Source organism: Narcine bancroftii, chromosome 2, assembly GCF_036971445.1.
Source record: "Narcine bancroftii isolate sNarBan1 chromosome 2, sNarBan1.hap1, whole genome shotgun sequence".
NCBI lineage: Eukaryota > Metazoa > Chordata > Chondrichthyes > Torpediniformes > Narcinidae > Narcine > Narcine bancroftii.
The window spans coordinates 69,313,314-69,329,228 of NC_091470.1; the positions used below are offsets into that span (position 1 = coordinate 69,313,314).

The 15,915-nt window shown below is 39.0% G+C and overlaps 1 protein-coding gene across 6 annotated transcripts in view; it reads left to right on the top strand.

Moving 5' to 3' along the window:
• fermt2 (FERM domain containing kindlin 2) overlaps window positions 1-15,915 on the top strand; it is a 160,165-nt gene that overhangs the window by 103,575 nt on the left and 40,675 nt on the right. For 3 of the 6 annotated variants that reach the window (XM_069917002.1, XM_069917003.1, XM_069917006.1), the window contains 4 exons: window positions 4,670-4,702; window positions 4,888-5,113; window positions 5,204-5,306; window positions 6,830-6,937. In XM_069917002.1, coding sequence (XP_069773103.1) covers window positions 4,670-4,702; window positions 4,888-5,113; window positions 5,204-5,306; window positions 6,830-6,937 — 470 coding nt within the window. The remainder of the gene's footprint in view (window positions 1-4,669; window positions 4,703-4,887; window positions 5,114-5,203; window positions 5,307-6,829; window positions 6,938-15,915) is intronic. The other 3 variants (XM_069917004.1, XM_069917005.1, XM_069917007.1) reach the window with 1 other exon arrangement.

Genomic DNA, 15,915 nt, shown 5'->3' on the forward strand with positions numbered 1-15,915 from the left:
GTCCGACAGCAGCATTCCCTGTAGATGTACTCAATAGCAGGGAAGATTTAGCCTGTGATGTCCTGGGCTGTGTCCACTACCTTTTGGAGGGATTTACACTCAAGGATATTGTTGCCCAAATACCAGACATGATGCAGCTGGTCAATGCACTTTCCACTACACATCTGTAGAAATTTTCCAGGGTTTCTAGTGTCATTACCAAACCTCCACAAACTCCTGAGGAAATAAAGGCATTGATGTGCTTTCTTCACAATGCCATTAGTGTGTTGGGTCCAAAATCCTCTGAGATGGTGACTACCCCCTCCCCCATGATCACTGGATTGTACATCTTTGGCTTTCCCTTCCTGGAGTCAACAATTAGCTCCTTAGTTTTGGTAACATTGAATGCAAGGTTGCTGTTGTTCATCAAATTTTCAATCCTCCTCCTGAATGCTGACTCATCGCCTTTCTTTATACAGCCCACTACAGTGGTATAGTCAGCAAATTTGTAGATGGTGTTATTGTTGTAACGAACCCCACAGATGTAAAATGAGTAGAGCAGGGGGCTAAGAACACAGCCCTGTGGTGCTCCAGAAATGAGGGAGATTACGGAGGAGATGTTCTTACTAATCCTCACTGATTGGGCTGGAGGTAAGGAAATCCATGATCCAGTTACTTCCAGGTCTTCGAGTTTGCTAATCAGTTTTGAGGGGATGATGGTGTTAAATGTTGAACTGTAGTCGATAAAGAGCATTAAAAATCTGCTGACCAATTAACCAATGCATTTGTGGATGGGGCCAAGGTACGTTGGTAGTCGGTAAAGTATTCCTGGATGGAAAAAATGTTCTCATCCAAATTGTAATTTTGCATATCCAGCTGGGTTTATCTTGATATTTCCTGATTTAGTTGAGCATTGTATGAAGTAGATCATAATAGTAGCAATTTCCTTCTCAGTGCAGATTTCTAAAGCCTCATTCTGGCACTTTAACGCAGTAGTTTAATCTACTAGAGTATGTTGTATTGAGCACCAACTTGTAGGTACTATATAGTCTTTTTTTGCTGTATTAGGAAAGAATTTTTTAAAATTAACATTTTTGCTGTAAATTTTTCAGCAATTGTTTTTCCAATTTGCAGAACCCAAGATCTTCAAGAAGGAATATATTTAAATGTTAGTATCTTTAACAGTTCAAGTTAGACATAATAAACAATGATTGAAGGCAGAGGCGACCCCTTCATTACAGGGGAGTTGTGTCCCAAGAAAATCTCTGTATTGGGATTTTTCATAATGTAAGGCCGTCATTTGTGAGGGTTCAAGAAATTAGTTGCAAATGTAACTTTTTTGTTGATTTTTTTTTTCTCCACAAATTTCATTAGGGCAAATTTTTATTCTGTATCCCAGATATTTTTAGTAGTAATCTGTGAAATCCAAAAGCAAATTTACATTTCCCAAACTGCTATAATGTTGGCTCACTTGTGGAGCTAAGTGTAAGTAAATCTGTCACTTAATTTCTAAATGCAGTCTGGAAAGAGTTTGAATTATTTGAAGATTAAACTATTTTTCTCCTCCAAAACAGGAGTTTTAAGGTTGCTTCTTAATGTTCAACTTGTGCAGAGAATAAGTTGGTCGTGATTTGGAGATTTAAAATGAGAACAGAAGCAGGGGAGAAATGTGATGGATTTGTTCCCTTTTAAGAGATTTCTTGCATTGGCATGTTGTCCTCCTAAGCCTGCCTTTTCTAGCCTTGTCTCCCTTAAACTGGTTGTGATTGTTCCTGTTCAGAACATGAAGGGTGAGAGTAAATGGTAACGAATTACGTGATCCATTTTGCAGTGAAGCATTCAGTGACTATAGAAAAGAAATCAGGGCCCTATTGTGTTGAAAAGGAGTGTGGGGAATTGTATCAGTGAGTCGGCCTCATAACCAACAGGATTTGTGAACAATAGGATAGAGGATTATTGTAGTGCAGAGGCTGCCAAAGATCTGGTTCAGCTTCAGACAGATGTTGGATGCGAACAAGCTGGAAGAACACGCTGGTTCAGGCAGTGTCTGTAGAGAAAGCAGGGTGATCGTCATTTCTCGTCAAAACCCTGCATCTCAACTGACTGTATAGAGGGGAGATGGAGTGCATTAAAAAGTAAAAGTGAGAGGTGAGGCATGAGGTGATGGGTGCAACAAGGTGAGGATGATGGAACTAGTTGAGGGAGTGGAAGGGGGTGAGGTTGAGATAGAAAGTGGAGATAACCAAGGGCTGCAGATTCTGGAATCTGATAAGCAAGGAAAGTGATAGGTGGAACCAGATAAGGGAGGGATGAGAAGGAGGTGGGGAAGGGGGTAGGGTGAGAGAATGCAGGTGCATCAGGAGGGGGAATGGAACATTAAGGGGACGTTTCCTGAGTTCTCTTGCCGCCTTCTTTTAGCCAATCCCTCCCCATCCGATTCTATCTCCCCATCACCCACTCACTTAATCTGTTGATCTCCTATTCCCTCCCCTAGTGCTTCCATCTGCTCATCATCCCTTGTTTACCTAGACTCGTGCAGTGCATCTCTGAGTGAGTCCAGAAATGAACTTTAATCCACTCAGTTGGTAATGATGGATGCTACAGGGGGTGGGGAAGCAGTTTGATTGGTGGTAACTGAAGATGGCAATGAAAACCATCACTAATTTGTCAATTTAAAAACTCCTTTCAAGTAGTTTGCAGGAAAATTTGATCCTTTGAATGGAAGAAACAACTTTCATGACTCTTATGAAGCGGAGTTGAACAAAAACTGTACCTAGGAACAATAAAATGAGACCACCAAAAGCTAAGACTGCAATCTCGAATACAAATCAAGCAATTTGTTTAAAGATCATATTGGGAAATCCTGAGAAATTGTCTTATGAGGATCCTATTAAACCATGCATACCTGCCCTCATCCCGGCACTTGCTCTCCTCTGCTATAATAATCAATGTCAAACACTTAGAACAGTGAATAAGAAATTGGTTGGCAGTAATAGTTCAACCTGGAAGATTGCAGTCTGTGGAACTGGATTGATTGAAAACATAACTCGAGGCTGTCTGCTTGAGAGGGAGATAGAGTTCCTTGTTTGAAATTGTTATTCCGAACAGACAAAGAATTGCTGAAGGAACTCTGCAGGTCAGACAGCATAGAATTGGAATTGGATGGGCTGGAGATTTACCTAACATTAGAAAACCCAATGTTTATGCCATTGGGTTTAAGGTTGTTCAGGAGGAACTTGTTCCTCAAGTTTATGTTAGGGCTCACCATGACATTGAGCAAGTCCAAGAACAGACAAGTCACTGTAGAAATGGATTGCAGGGTTAAAATGGTTGCTTCAGGAAGCTCAAGTTTAGACCTACAAACAGAGTGTATGTGATTTATGAAGTGATCTGTAAAGGAGGCCACACTAGGTACACTGAATGTATTAAATCAGGTTGGTTGATCTGCATGTAAAGCTCTGCCTCACCTGGAATGTTTGTCGATCTGGATTAAGTTAGAGGTGGGGGGAGATGAAGGGACAAGTTTTGCACTCCCCACTTTCGGTGGTTACAGCAGGAAGTGTCTTAATGAGTGGAAGGAAGAGTGGACTAGGGAACCTTGACGAGACTTGCCCCTCTGAAAAGCAGATTTGGTGAAGAGGGGGAAATGTGGCTGGTAGTGGGATCACAGTGAAGTTGGCAGAAGTATTGGAGGATAATGTGTCCGATGCAGAGGCTGGTGGGGTAGAAAGTGAGAGCCAAAGGGTCTTTGTTCTAAGTGGGGGTAAGGGCAGAGGATATGGCAGAAGCGATATGGTTGCAGGCTTTTTCAGTGACAGTAAGGGGGAATCTACATTTATTAAAGAAAAAAGACATTCGTGGAGTGGAAGGCCTCATTCTGGGAACAGATGAGGTGGAAGAATTGTGAGGAAAGGACTACAGCAGTGACAGAGGAATTGTGAGTGAAGAAGAAACTCTTCCTTCTGTAAGATCAATGCATCAGTTGTTATGTGTAAAGTCATTTTTTCTGATGTACTGTATAAAATTCATGATCAAAAGAATTATGGCCAAGTGTGGGAAAAACGTCAGTAAATTGGTGAGACTGTTCTTATTGGGTTATATGAGCTACTGAGAAAATTTTATAAGACAAAAAAAAAGAAAAGCTGTTTGTTGTGATGATGTTGTGGCAAAGTTGGTAAAAGAGCATTGTTCCTTTCTGATATTGTGCATGGAAACCTCAAAGTAATGGTAGATGATTTAAATTTATTTCTTTTAAAAACATCCCTTCATCACGACTAATTTTCCTGCCCTTTTCAAGTCAATCTCTCCCTTTTCATTCACCAGAAATATTACATTGGTGAAAATGTTAATTTAAAAAAAAGCATTCTAAATGAGAATTCTTTATCTGGAACTATCTTGAGATGGATAGAAGATTTTGCCCAAGTATAATAAAAAATTAATATATAAATCTTGAATGCTTTTGTGATATTGGGTTGATGATATTGGCATTCATTCTGATGCGAGTCGTACAAAATTGTGCACATCAATAAATGTTTTTCTGATCATTCCTATCACTGATTTATATTCTCTCAGCATGTTGTCTCGCTTTGCCTGATGACTCTTTGCTCTGCCTGATCACTCCATGCCTGCCCTGTCTGTTCTCTGCTCTGTCCTATCCTTCTCATTTCCTCTTTTCCTCCTCTTCCTGTAGGCTCTGAAGTTCTTTATATTGGTCCATCGAAAGGTAAGTTTTCAATTTTTCATTGATATTTATGATTTATTGAGATGCTTTGTTCAATTATTTGTATTGTTTTTGACATGTTATCATTAGTGAGTATGCATCTCTAATTCTGCAGTTATACAGCTTGTTAAATATTTCATGTTATGAAAGTTAGCTGAAGAAAAAATATATTACACTGTCTCCATCAGGAAGCATTTACTCAAGTCCAGGATTGTACAGCAAAACAATGACACCAACTTATGACTCACGAGATGGTAGCCCACTTTCTCCAACCTCCGCCTGGTTTGGTGACAGCCCTCTCTCGGAAGGAAATCCGAGTGTTCTTGCGGTGAGCCAGCCTATCACCTCTCCTGATATTTTGGCCCAGCTTTTCAAGCCCCAGTCACTACTTGATAAAGCAAAGACTAATAAAGGGTAAGTGCTGAGATTTCCTCCCATTTTTTTGTTTCTTTTCCAAGCGTGAGGTTCCTACTTGTGTAAACATCCAACCCTTTGCCTTTTTAGATGGTTAGATTCATCAAGGTCTCTGATGGAGCAAGATGTAAAAGATAATGAAGTTTTATTGCTCAGATTCAAATATTACAGCTTCTTTGATTTAAATCCAAAGGTAAGTTTATTTTTAACTGTTTTGAAGGCATTTTTTTTTCTATCATGCAAGCTTTTATTCTAGACCACAGAAAGATTTCCAAGATTTATCTAGCACAGAGACAGGTGAGATGCTGTTTCTCTGCTATTGAAAGAAGTTTTGTGATAAAGTGTATCAATGGATTGAATAATAAATAAATCTTCTACTCTTTTAAAACCTGTGGAAGACATCAGGCAATAGTGTACCAATTCTGCTACAGGTTGCAGATTTTAACTCGTCCTACCACTACTGTTGCAGAGAACACAAAATGCCGGCAGTACTCAGCAAGTTGAACAAAATCCGTGTTTGCGTGTAGGGTCAGGAGGACGAATTGGAGTTAACCTTTCATTAGACCTACTTCAGTTATTTAGTTGTCTTCCACACACAATTAACTGTTTTTCAAAATGCTTCATGATGGCAGAGTGGAAAGCAAGAATAGGGCATATAGACCAGAGATGAAATCATTTTAATTACCTAATCTTGTGCAGTTTTCTCAATATATGCGATGATCTTACACTGGCTATTTGAGTACAAATCCTAGAAATTATGGGACAACATTAGACTGAAAATATTCGACTAAAAATCCATCTCCCATCACAATTGGGTTTTATTGTTTATAACTCGAGTATTATTAATCCAGGAACAGCTTTAAAAAAACTTTCTTCGATATAATTGAGCTTTTGTAACTATATATTTCGGGGTATAAGTCAACCTTCAGATAAGACGGTCCCCAATTTCAGCCTGAATATCATAGTTTTATGATATATCGGGTGTATAAGACGATTTCTTCCCCCCTCCCCTCAAAATAAGTGTGTTGACTGAGCTGTTGGGCGTGGCTGGAAGGTGGGTGTTATCCAGCAAAATGAAGAAAGCATGAAGCAAGTTTTAAATTAAAAGTAATTGAAGTGGCCAAGGAGAAAGAATGAAGATGTTTTGAGAAATAATTGGATGATAAATGCTGAAAAATCCTTTACAAAAGGTGAGGCTCTGCGTGCTGTATCATTTGATGTGCGTGCTGTGTGATTTTGTGATCAAAGCATGGATCAAGTGAAAGTAATAAAATCTTTTGAAAAGTGTAATATCTCTAGTGCAATGGATGGTACGGAGGATGATTTATTATGAGACAATGACAACAAAGTCAACTCATCAGATTCAGTCTGGACCCGTATGATGACAGTGTAAACAGTGAGACCAAGTTCTTTGCCTCAGAAGATGACAGTGATTTTGAAGGATTTTAGATGTGTTTTTTAAACAATAAAACTTTCTTTGTAATATTCCGGTATCTTAAGCATTTGTTGTATGGTGGGGTGTGAGTGGGTTATGGAACCAATCGAGTGGTACTTTGAGTAGAATTTTAAAATCACATTTTTGTATCTGGCCTACAAGACGACCCCTGTTTTTAGCGTGGTTTTTTTGGGTGCTTCAAAGGTCAACTTGTTCACTGAAATGTTATTTATGATAAGGATTACCAGTCCTTAATGTTTTCTTTTGCTTTGAACTTTTAGTATGATGCAGTAAGAATCAACCAGCTTTTTGAACAAGCTAAGTGGTCAATTCTTCTCGAAGAAATAGAGTGCACAGAGGAGGAAATGATGATGTTTGCAGCTTTGCAGGTAAGTAATCAAATTTGAATTGTTGATTGCTTTCCACATTATTATGTAATTTCCTGTAATTTGAGGGAGCAGTTTTAAAAGTTTTGGTAGTGATCTGTTCATTTAAACTTTACTGCACCAACAAAAAAAAACAACTTGGGAGCATTTGAGAAGGATGGAAGGATGTTTGATGTGATGTGGCTGCAAGGGGTTAGGCACTGTTCAGGGTACCTTTGGGCAATTTCGCATCTTCCGTATAAAGGCATTTTCAACACAAATGCATAACAGCATGACTTGACCTTACTATTTTTAATGTATGTATAAGAGTGTGTTAAACTGCTTTGTGTACTTCTCAAATGAGAAACTCATTTAACTAATTATTGTGATTCTGAGCTGTGTTTTTAATATGTGCAAGGTTATAAATACATCATGTTTTCTAGGCTATGTAGTTGGCATTATTCAATTAATTAGAGTATTTACCATTTAAGTTGGAATCCATTGACTGTATTCATAATTCCAAGATTGGCTGCCGTCACTTGTATTTAGTTCCTCACTTAATCTTTGCTGTTTCTATTCATCTTGGGAGTCTAATTATTATCAGGATGGTCTCCTATTTAGTTATTGCTGCAGTCTTCTTGGCCACCCCTTGTTACTGTATTCATAATTCCAAGATTGGCTGCCGTCACTTGTATTTAGTTCCTCACTTAATCTTTGCTGTTTCTATTCATCTTGGGAGTCTAATTATTATCAGGATGGTCTCCTATTTAGTTATTGCTGCAGTCTTCTTGGCCACCCCTTGTTACTGTGATTTAGATTTATTTCAGTTGTGGGGGCCAGCAAGTGGAGAAGGAATGGATGTGGCAATTTTCCTTCCAACATCTAAGTAACGTAAACAGAGGCAATGAGTTGGAACTTGTAGCAATAGTGAGAAGACATCGTTACCAACTGAATTAGTCTCTAATTTGATTGGTATCTCCTTGCCACACCAATTCTGAACCTTGAGGCTCAGTGGAAAGACAGAGCCTTGTGTTGAAGCCATGCCCCTGAGAGAGCTGGGGGAATGAAACTTTTCACCAACAAAAGCATGCCCTCAAACTTTACCAGTAAGCCAGGGAATTCATATAGTTGTTTGAGGGTGCTTTAAAATGACTCAATTAATTCAGAACCATGGGAAGTTACAATATGCTTTCCTTCTCTGTGGCAGCAGTTTCCCTCCATTCAGATGAATAGTCCCTCTGTTCCACTGTGAGCAGATTTCCCAGCATAATGGCACATTTGTGTTCTGTTGTTAGGCTTTAAAATTAAGTCCAGAGTCAGAAAGCAGCCAGGGAGATTTTGAGGATTTCTGCCAGTTTGTAAAGAGTTCTGCACCTTTAGGGACTAAATGTTGATGGGTTTGACATTGAGCTGCTGGCATTCACCAGCAAGTTTTTTTTTGGTCTTCTGAATTTCCAGCATCAGTGAGATCATAACTAACCTATAACCCATGTTCAAATATCTCTCTTTCTCCCTATATCCTTAAACAACTGTAAGAAAGTATGGTGTAATTTACCACAGATTTAAAATCCCAGCAAATACAAATGTGGCATGGCAGCCGTTGAAACCTCCCATACCACTCCTGTTCATCAGTCAACAGAATTTAGCAAGAGTAAATTGTGGTCCTTGTGTGGAAACTTGACCATTTCTTTACATTGTCTGGAAAGTGAATCCAAGTTTCCAAATTGGGTAATAGGGATTTGGAACTGGATTTTGACGCATCCTGAGGCAATAACTACAGATTTTCTGGGTTTTTTTTTTTCTTTTCATTTTCCACCCACACAACATCTCTAGTTACTCTGTTTTAAAGTCGACGCAAGCTCCGAAGGGGAGGAATATTGCTGGCTGGTGTGTGGTTGGGGACATGATTTCAACCCCTTTTGTTTCAAGGGTTCTGCCTTGCTGCTGGCTGGCTGGCCAGGGTTTTAGAATTCTTCATAATCATGGAACTCTTGTACTCTGAACTCTTCGCGTTCCAAACATTATTATAAGCTGACCTTCCAGCCAACATCTCTCTCCAGATCCAGTAAGTATTCAGGTATCTCCTGTTATTCCCTTGCTGGAAATTATTTTAAAAAATGTATACTGACAAGATGTCCAGAAAAATGGCTATTGTATTTTCCCAGTCAACTTTAGTGTGAATGAAGCTTCCAAACGTTTTAAAATTATTCCTTTGTAGTTTAAAAGTATTGGAGGCAAGGCCAAGGTGCAGTTACTCTAAATTATTTGTGACCGTTATCTTGAACTGTAATGGACAGTCTTGCACAGTGCCATTGAATGCCATTCAAATGGGCAGCTTTGTTCGAATGGAATCAAGCCTGAATATTGCTGGAGAAGACCCATTATGCTAAATGGAGTATATTCTGTCACGGTTTATTTGGGGCTTTGAAAAGTTGGGCATTGAACCACTTGCAAGAATCCCATTTGCTTGCATGCTCACTATATCTTGATCCAGTCAGGATTCTGGTCCACATTGATCCCTCAGGATATTCCCCTACTGCTATTCAATATTTGGAGGTGGGGGCGGGGGCGGAAGTAAGGGGTGTTAGAGTAGTTATTGCTTGGTGGTTTTTGTTGGAGGTCTGGGAAGAGTTTATCCGTTCACAGCAATGAAAATGTTTATCAGAAATGGTTGGAGTCTCACTGAAAACCAGAACTTTGAATAAACGGGATGCTGTGATTTGCTACCTGAATCACATGATACTGCTGCAATATTCTGCTGATTCTGAGTTAGATAGGTGCTATAGCAATTTAATGTTCTGTTTTCAGAGGAAGGATGTATAGTTGATTCATTTTGTCTAATCAAGCCATTGGAGAAATGAAATTTTATAAATGTTATTCTTGGTAGAGTTTCAAATACACATACTTGCCATTGAGTCACTGGATATAAATAGTTTACTGCAGTGATTTTTATTTGGCATGGCCATTTAATCCATTATATTTTCAATTTCCACTTGAAGATTTGTGTTTTAAAATTTAAACCTTATAATCTTTACAAACTCTATGATGCTTAATATCTCCACCCTTTCTAGAACATTCATTTTGGCATATCTTCTCAATAACTTAGAATATTTATAGTACTTTGCAACAGTATGAATGTTAGTCTGATATAGTTGGAATCTTAATGTTACTGGGGTAGTTACTTATGTTAATGGTCTCAAATAATCTAGTGATGCATGTTAGTGGAAGGAGAGAGGTTGAAAATGGACTGGAAATAAAAGCTCATCAGCAATTTGAAAGAGCTAACAGATTCCCCCCCCCCGCCAAGACTGTATAAATTGTATCCAGTTTTATGTAACTGTTGCGTATTCTTTCTCTTTCCTTTCAGCACTGTGTGAAATCTCTGATGCCAGGTGTCATTTTAATATTAAATTCTCCTTCTATTCTCATACCTCCAAATATCTTTCTGAAGCTTGATTTCCTTCTGAGCGTCAGGTGCCCAGAAAATACTCCCATCTAGATCTGACTGATCGAAAGGCTGAGTGGTAATAATGGGATTATTTGAATAGTTGTTCATCTGTCATGGCAACTGAATGTTGATATTTAATGTGCAATTCATTCAGAATTCCAAAAAAAGTGTAAGTAGGGGTCAGATATGAGTATCTATTTATTCATTTATTTATTTAATTTTTCCTTGAGATGTTGAAGACTATGATCATAATGAATAATAGAGCAGAGTCAGGGGCCTGGTGCCCAACATTTGCTCCTATTGTCTTGTACTGTACTGCACTGTAAAAGGCCCTCAGTTCAGTGATGCATTGAATTTGTCTATAAAGTGCAACCAATTGAAATTGATGATAATATTAATTAATATAAGCCACACTGGGAGAAAAATTACCACATTAACTTGCCTCATTATATCAATGACTAATGAATTCCACAAAAACAGGATTTGGTTGTAGTTTATACAACATTTTGAAATCTGAATGCAACACTTTTGTATTAATTCTGATCTATTTTTTACTAGTATGGAGTTTATTTGGGATGGGGTGGGGGAGGGAACAATTAGTATTTTTGTTTGCAACAAACACAATAAGTTGTAAAATACGAAAGTCTGTAGACACCGTAGTTGAAGTAAAACACAATGTTGGAGAAACTCAGCAGGTCAAACAGTATATAGTAAAGGTAAAAATATATAACCGACGTTTCGAGCTTTAGCTCTTCATCAGGGTATGGAAAAATGACAGCAGGCGTCTGAGCAAAAGAGTGAGGGGGGGGTCGAGGTGTTGTTGCAAGGGCAGGAGGTGATGGGTGGAGAAGGGAGAGAGGAGTCAGCAGCAATCAAGGGGAGGAGAGATGGCTAGGGGAGGGAGGAGAGAGGAGAGGAGACCAGGTTAGCAGAAACCGAAAAGGTAGAGGTTAATGCCATCTGGTTAGAGAGTGCCCAATGGAAAATCAGGTGCTGTTCCTCCAATTTGCAGATGGTCCTCCTTTCAAGTTATCCGTCTCCACTGCATCTATTCTCAAGATGAGTTCTTCCAGTCCAGATCTTCTGAAATGTCTGCCTTCTTTCACAAATGTGGATTCCCCTCCACCACCATCAACTCATCATCTCCTCCATTTCCTGCTCATCTGCCCTGACCCTAGTCCCCCTTATCCACACCTACCACCCAACCATTTGTCGCATCCAACACAATATGCTCTGGAATTTCCAACACTTACAACAGGATCCCACTATCAGACACATCTTCCCCTCTCCTCCCCACTCTGCCTTCCATAGGAACCGCTCCTTCCTTGACTCCCTCATGCACTCGTCCCTCCCCACTAAGTTCCCCAATCCCCAGCACCTTCCTCTGTGTCCGCAGGAGGTGCAACACGCACCCACCTCTTTCCCCCATCCCCTCCATAATCTTGGCCCCAAACAGGCCTTTCAAATGGAGCATTTCAGTTCTGTGTCACAATCCCATGCTCACATGTCTATCCATGGCCTCATGTTCTATCCCACCCTGACCACCTGCAAATTGGAGGAACAACTCCTGATTTTCCGTCTGGGCACTCTTTAGTCAAAGGCATTAACATTGTCTTTTCTGGTTCTGCTAACCTGCTCTCCTCTTACCCCTTCCCTTCCCCATCCTTTTCAGTTCTCTCTCCCTTCCCCCTCCCTTCACCTAGCCACCCCTCCTCCTCTTGATCGCTGCTGTCCTCTCCCTCCCTTTTCCACCTATCAGCTCCTGCCTTTGTGATCACACCTTCTCCCCCCCCCCCCCCCGCCCCCCGCCCTTACTCTTTTGCTCGGACGCTCACTGACATTTTTCCATACTTTGATGTACGGTTCAAGGGTTATGTATTTTTACCATTGCTATATAAAGGACAGTTTGACCTGCTGAGTTTCTCCAGCATGTGTGTTTTTACGATGGGTCATGAATCCTTGAGGATTGCATCTTCTAGCATGGAATACAAAAGCATCTTGCCTAATGTCTGACTTTACAGTTAGACTAGGAGGTTATTTGACTGTCTTCAATTATTGCAATGTAAAGGTATGCTTAAATCTCAAAACTAGAGCTGACCACTGCTAATCCCACTCAAGCCTGCAAAAGTGTTTAATACTACACTAGACCTGAGTCTGATACATTGTTCGAACCTGTATGTTGGTAATACTTTCCTGTACCTTCACAGCTAATTATGGACAAGTAGCTCTCTTGTCTCCCACACCAAATATATATATTAATAAGGAGGTGACCCATCCAATCCATCCCAACATTAAGGATGTCATTATTTTTATGCCCAAACTCAGCAATCAGTGGGCTTGAGAAGGCTCAATTATAATGCAACAGGAAAGTTTAATTCTATTTAATAAATAGAAGTAGGTGCATTTTTAATGTGGATATTAAATCAAATGAAAGTAGTGGTACATTTATCTGGCATTAACATCCTCTGAATGTTCCAAAGTCCTTTGCAGTGATTTAATTATGTTACTGTTGTAATCTCTTTGAGGGCAAATAAATCAGCCAGTTGTACAAAACTAGCTTTGACAAAGAAAATGAATAACTGGTTGATCAGTTCGATAATATTGGATGAAAGTTGAGTAAACCCAGATAATGGAATACTGTTGCTTTTCATTTAGTGTTGAACCTCGGGACAGAAAAATGGAATCTCAGTTTAACATTAAATCCAAGACATTAAATCCAAGAGTGGAGCCTTTGCTTTGTAATGCATTGGGTGAAACCCTCTGAAAAGGAGAAAGAAAATGACTGAACTTGAACCAGATCTCATTTTGTGTGTGTGGTCTTCATAATTTAAAATTAAATATTTCTTTAGGGTTCTATTTTGAGTTGCCATCTTGACTGAAGCAAGTTCTTCATCATGGTTATCTGGCAATGACTAGGATGAAACATGATATTTTTGCAGCATGAAAAACAAATGAATATAATTGTAACTAGGATAATAGGGCACTTCGTTCAACCCAAATAAAACTAAACTCTTTCAAGTTTGGACCAAATTATTTTAATGGTTTGCAAAAATCCTTTCCTTTGATCTTTCTCAGTTGGTTTAGTGTTTGGCCATTCAGAATATTAGAAATGTAAATAAGACTGTTAATGAACTTCATGTAAATTTTTATATGGCTTTGCACCCAGTTTGCCTCTAATCATTTGTCCACAAGAAAATGGAAATGGTATTTTCTAGCTGTCCTCAATATATTATTGATCTGCTTACCCACCGCCTCACATTCTTCCTTCTCCCAATTTTAAGGAGCTTTGGATTGTCGAAAGCTTTGTGAGCAGATCTTGAAATAAATGTTAGCCATTGGATGCATCTGCAGTCAGTGGTGTGTATAATCTAATTTTATAATTTAAAATCTTGCATTTTATAGTGCCTTACCAGGATCCACAAATTTCCATGTTATCTGCCTAATAACTGCATTGATACTGTATTTGTGGCCATTAGGATGACATCTTTACACCATGCTGCATTTTAGATTTTATTTTTTTGCTTCTTGGTGAAAACAACATTTGAGGCCCCAAGAATCTTGCTATGAAAGTGAACACATTTCAAGGCTTGGCACAGTATTTTAATCAGCATATCAAAGTGTCACAAATGTTTGAAGTAAACAGCATGAGTTTAACTTGGTTTAAAATGAGACTGGATTTCAAGAGGGAAATGTTTGTGTGTATTTTGGTCAGTCTGGTTCATAGTGTGAAAAATTTTTTAAAATAAAAAAAAGAGACTGGATGTCACGATATTGTGATGAAAAATATGTTGCGAAAACCTTTTCGGGTGACTAATGTTAATGTTGAATTCTTTAAACCCGCCCCCTCATATTTTGTGATGCATAACCTGCCTAACATTTGCACAGTGAAATGTGGAATAGCAAATATTTATAATTCAATAATTTAATATTTGTCTATTACTCCTATCTCTGACACAAGATTTAAAATAAAAATGCAAGTAGAGATCAATTTCTATTAACAGGCATTTTTAAGGTAAAAAGATTGAATTCCCAAATTAAAACTACATTGTTTAGGTGATCCACGTTGAGCATAGCTGTAACCCCAAATGTGATGGCTCTCCTGATCATTTTGACCCATGATAAAGTAATCCATGTGATTAAGATAGCCAATGAGCACTTCTTTGCATCTTTGGTAATCTAAGACTATAAAAATCTGCACCTCCGTACTTTTTTTCTGTAAAATGGGGACGTCTTTTTAAAATAATATTGCAACTGTTTCCAGTGATGCTCTGTCTCAAATATTGTTATGTGCTCATGGGCGGATGCACACCAGTTCCACTGTTTCATATGTGATTCATCTCTTGCCTCATCTGCTTACTGAGTTCCCAACCATTTAATTGGACTGAACGGAGTAGCCTTAATCTTGCAGCCCCGTGTTCATGCTATACACCTGCAATATTTAAGGGAGAACTAGGATGTGAAGAATAATTTTGCAGCTGTTGGCAGAATTGCTGAGACTTGACAGAAACCAATCAATTTTTTTGAGCAAGAACAATGTTGAATGTCTCCAGAGCTATTACATCAGCTGGATCTTTTTAATTTAGTTTGGGTGAATGGCAGAAAGAATTAGTAGTTTTTTCCAGCATGTCCTTTGATTTGATTCTGAGAGTGAGATGACTGCATTACTTTTTCACACTGCTTTAAAGCAAATGTGAATTTCTATCAGAGCACGCCTTTTGCATGACATTTTTATTGCAGTGGATAAGAGATCACCATAAATTACCCCTCCTCCATAACGAAAATAGAAAAATGGCAAACCAGAATAGAATAAGCTAATCCATTTATTGCAGGTCACGTGGTATTTTCCAGCAATTGTGTATATTAAACTACAGTCATAGCATCTGCAGACTTTCTCATTTAACTGGAATTGTATTTTATTTGCTTATCTTGCAGAATCATTGGAAAGAACAGCGTTTGTTACCTATCCCTAGTTTAATTTTTTAAAATTTAGACATGCAGCATAGTATCAGGCCATTTTGGCCCATGAGTTTGTGCTGCCCTATTTATACCCTGTTAATGTACAACCCTGGTACTTTTTTGAATGATGGGAGGAAATTGGAGCCCCCGGGGAAAACCCACGCAGACACGGAGAGAACGTACAAACTCCTTACAGATGGTGAGGGATTCAAATCTTGGACCTAATCGTTAGTGCCGTAAAGGCGCTGCACTAACTGCTGCTCCAACTTGTGCCCCCCAAATGGGAATGAATCACCTTCTTGACTTTTTTTTTTGCAGACCTTCTTGTGAAGGTTCTCCCAAAGGTTTGTTGGATGGGGAGTTTCAGGATTCATACCCATTAACCATGAAACAAGCTCAGGACACAAGCTCAGGCAGTGATGTTGCATAAGATTTTAGAACTTGGAATCAAGTATTGCAGAATATGTGTTTGTTGGTACTAATAGTTACACATTCTAAGCACTACTGAGTAAAATACAAGATTGGCCGCAGGGGAGGTACTGGAAGATTGGAGAATGGCAAGTTTGATCCCTTATTTAAATCCTGGGAATTATAGACC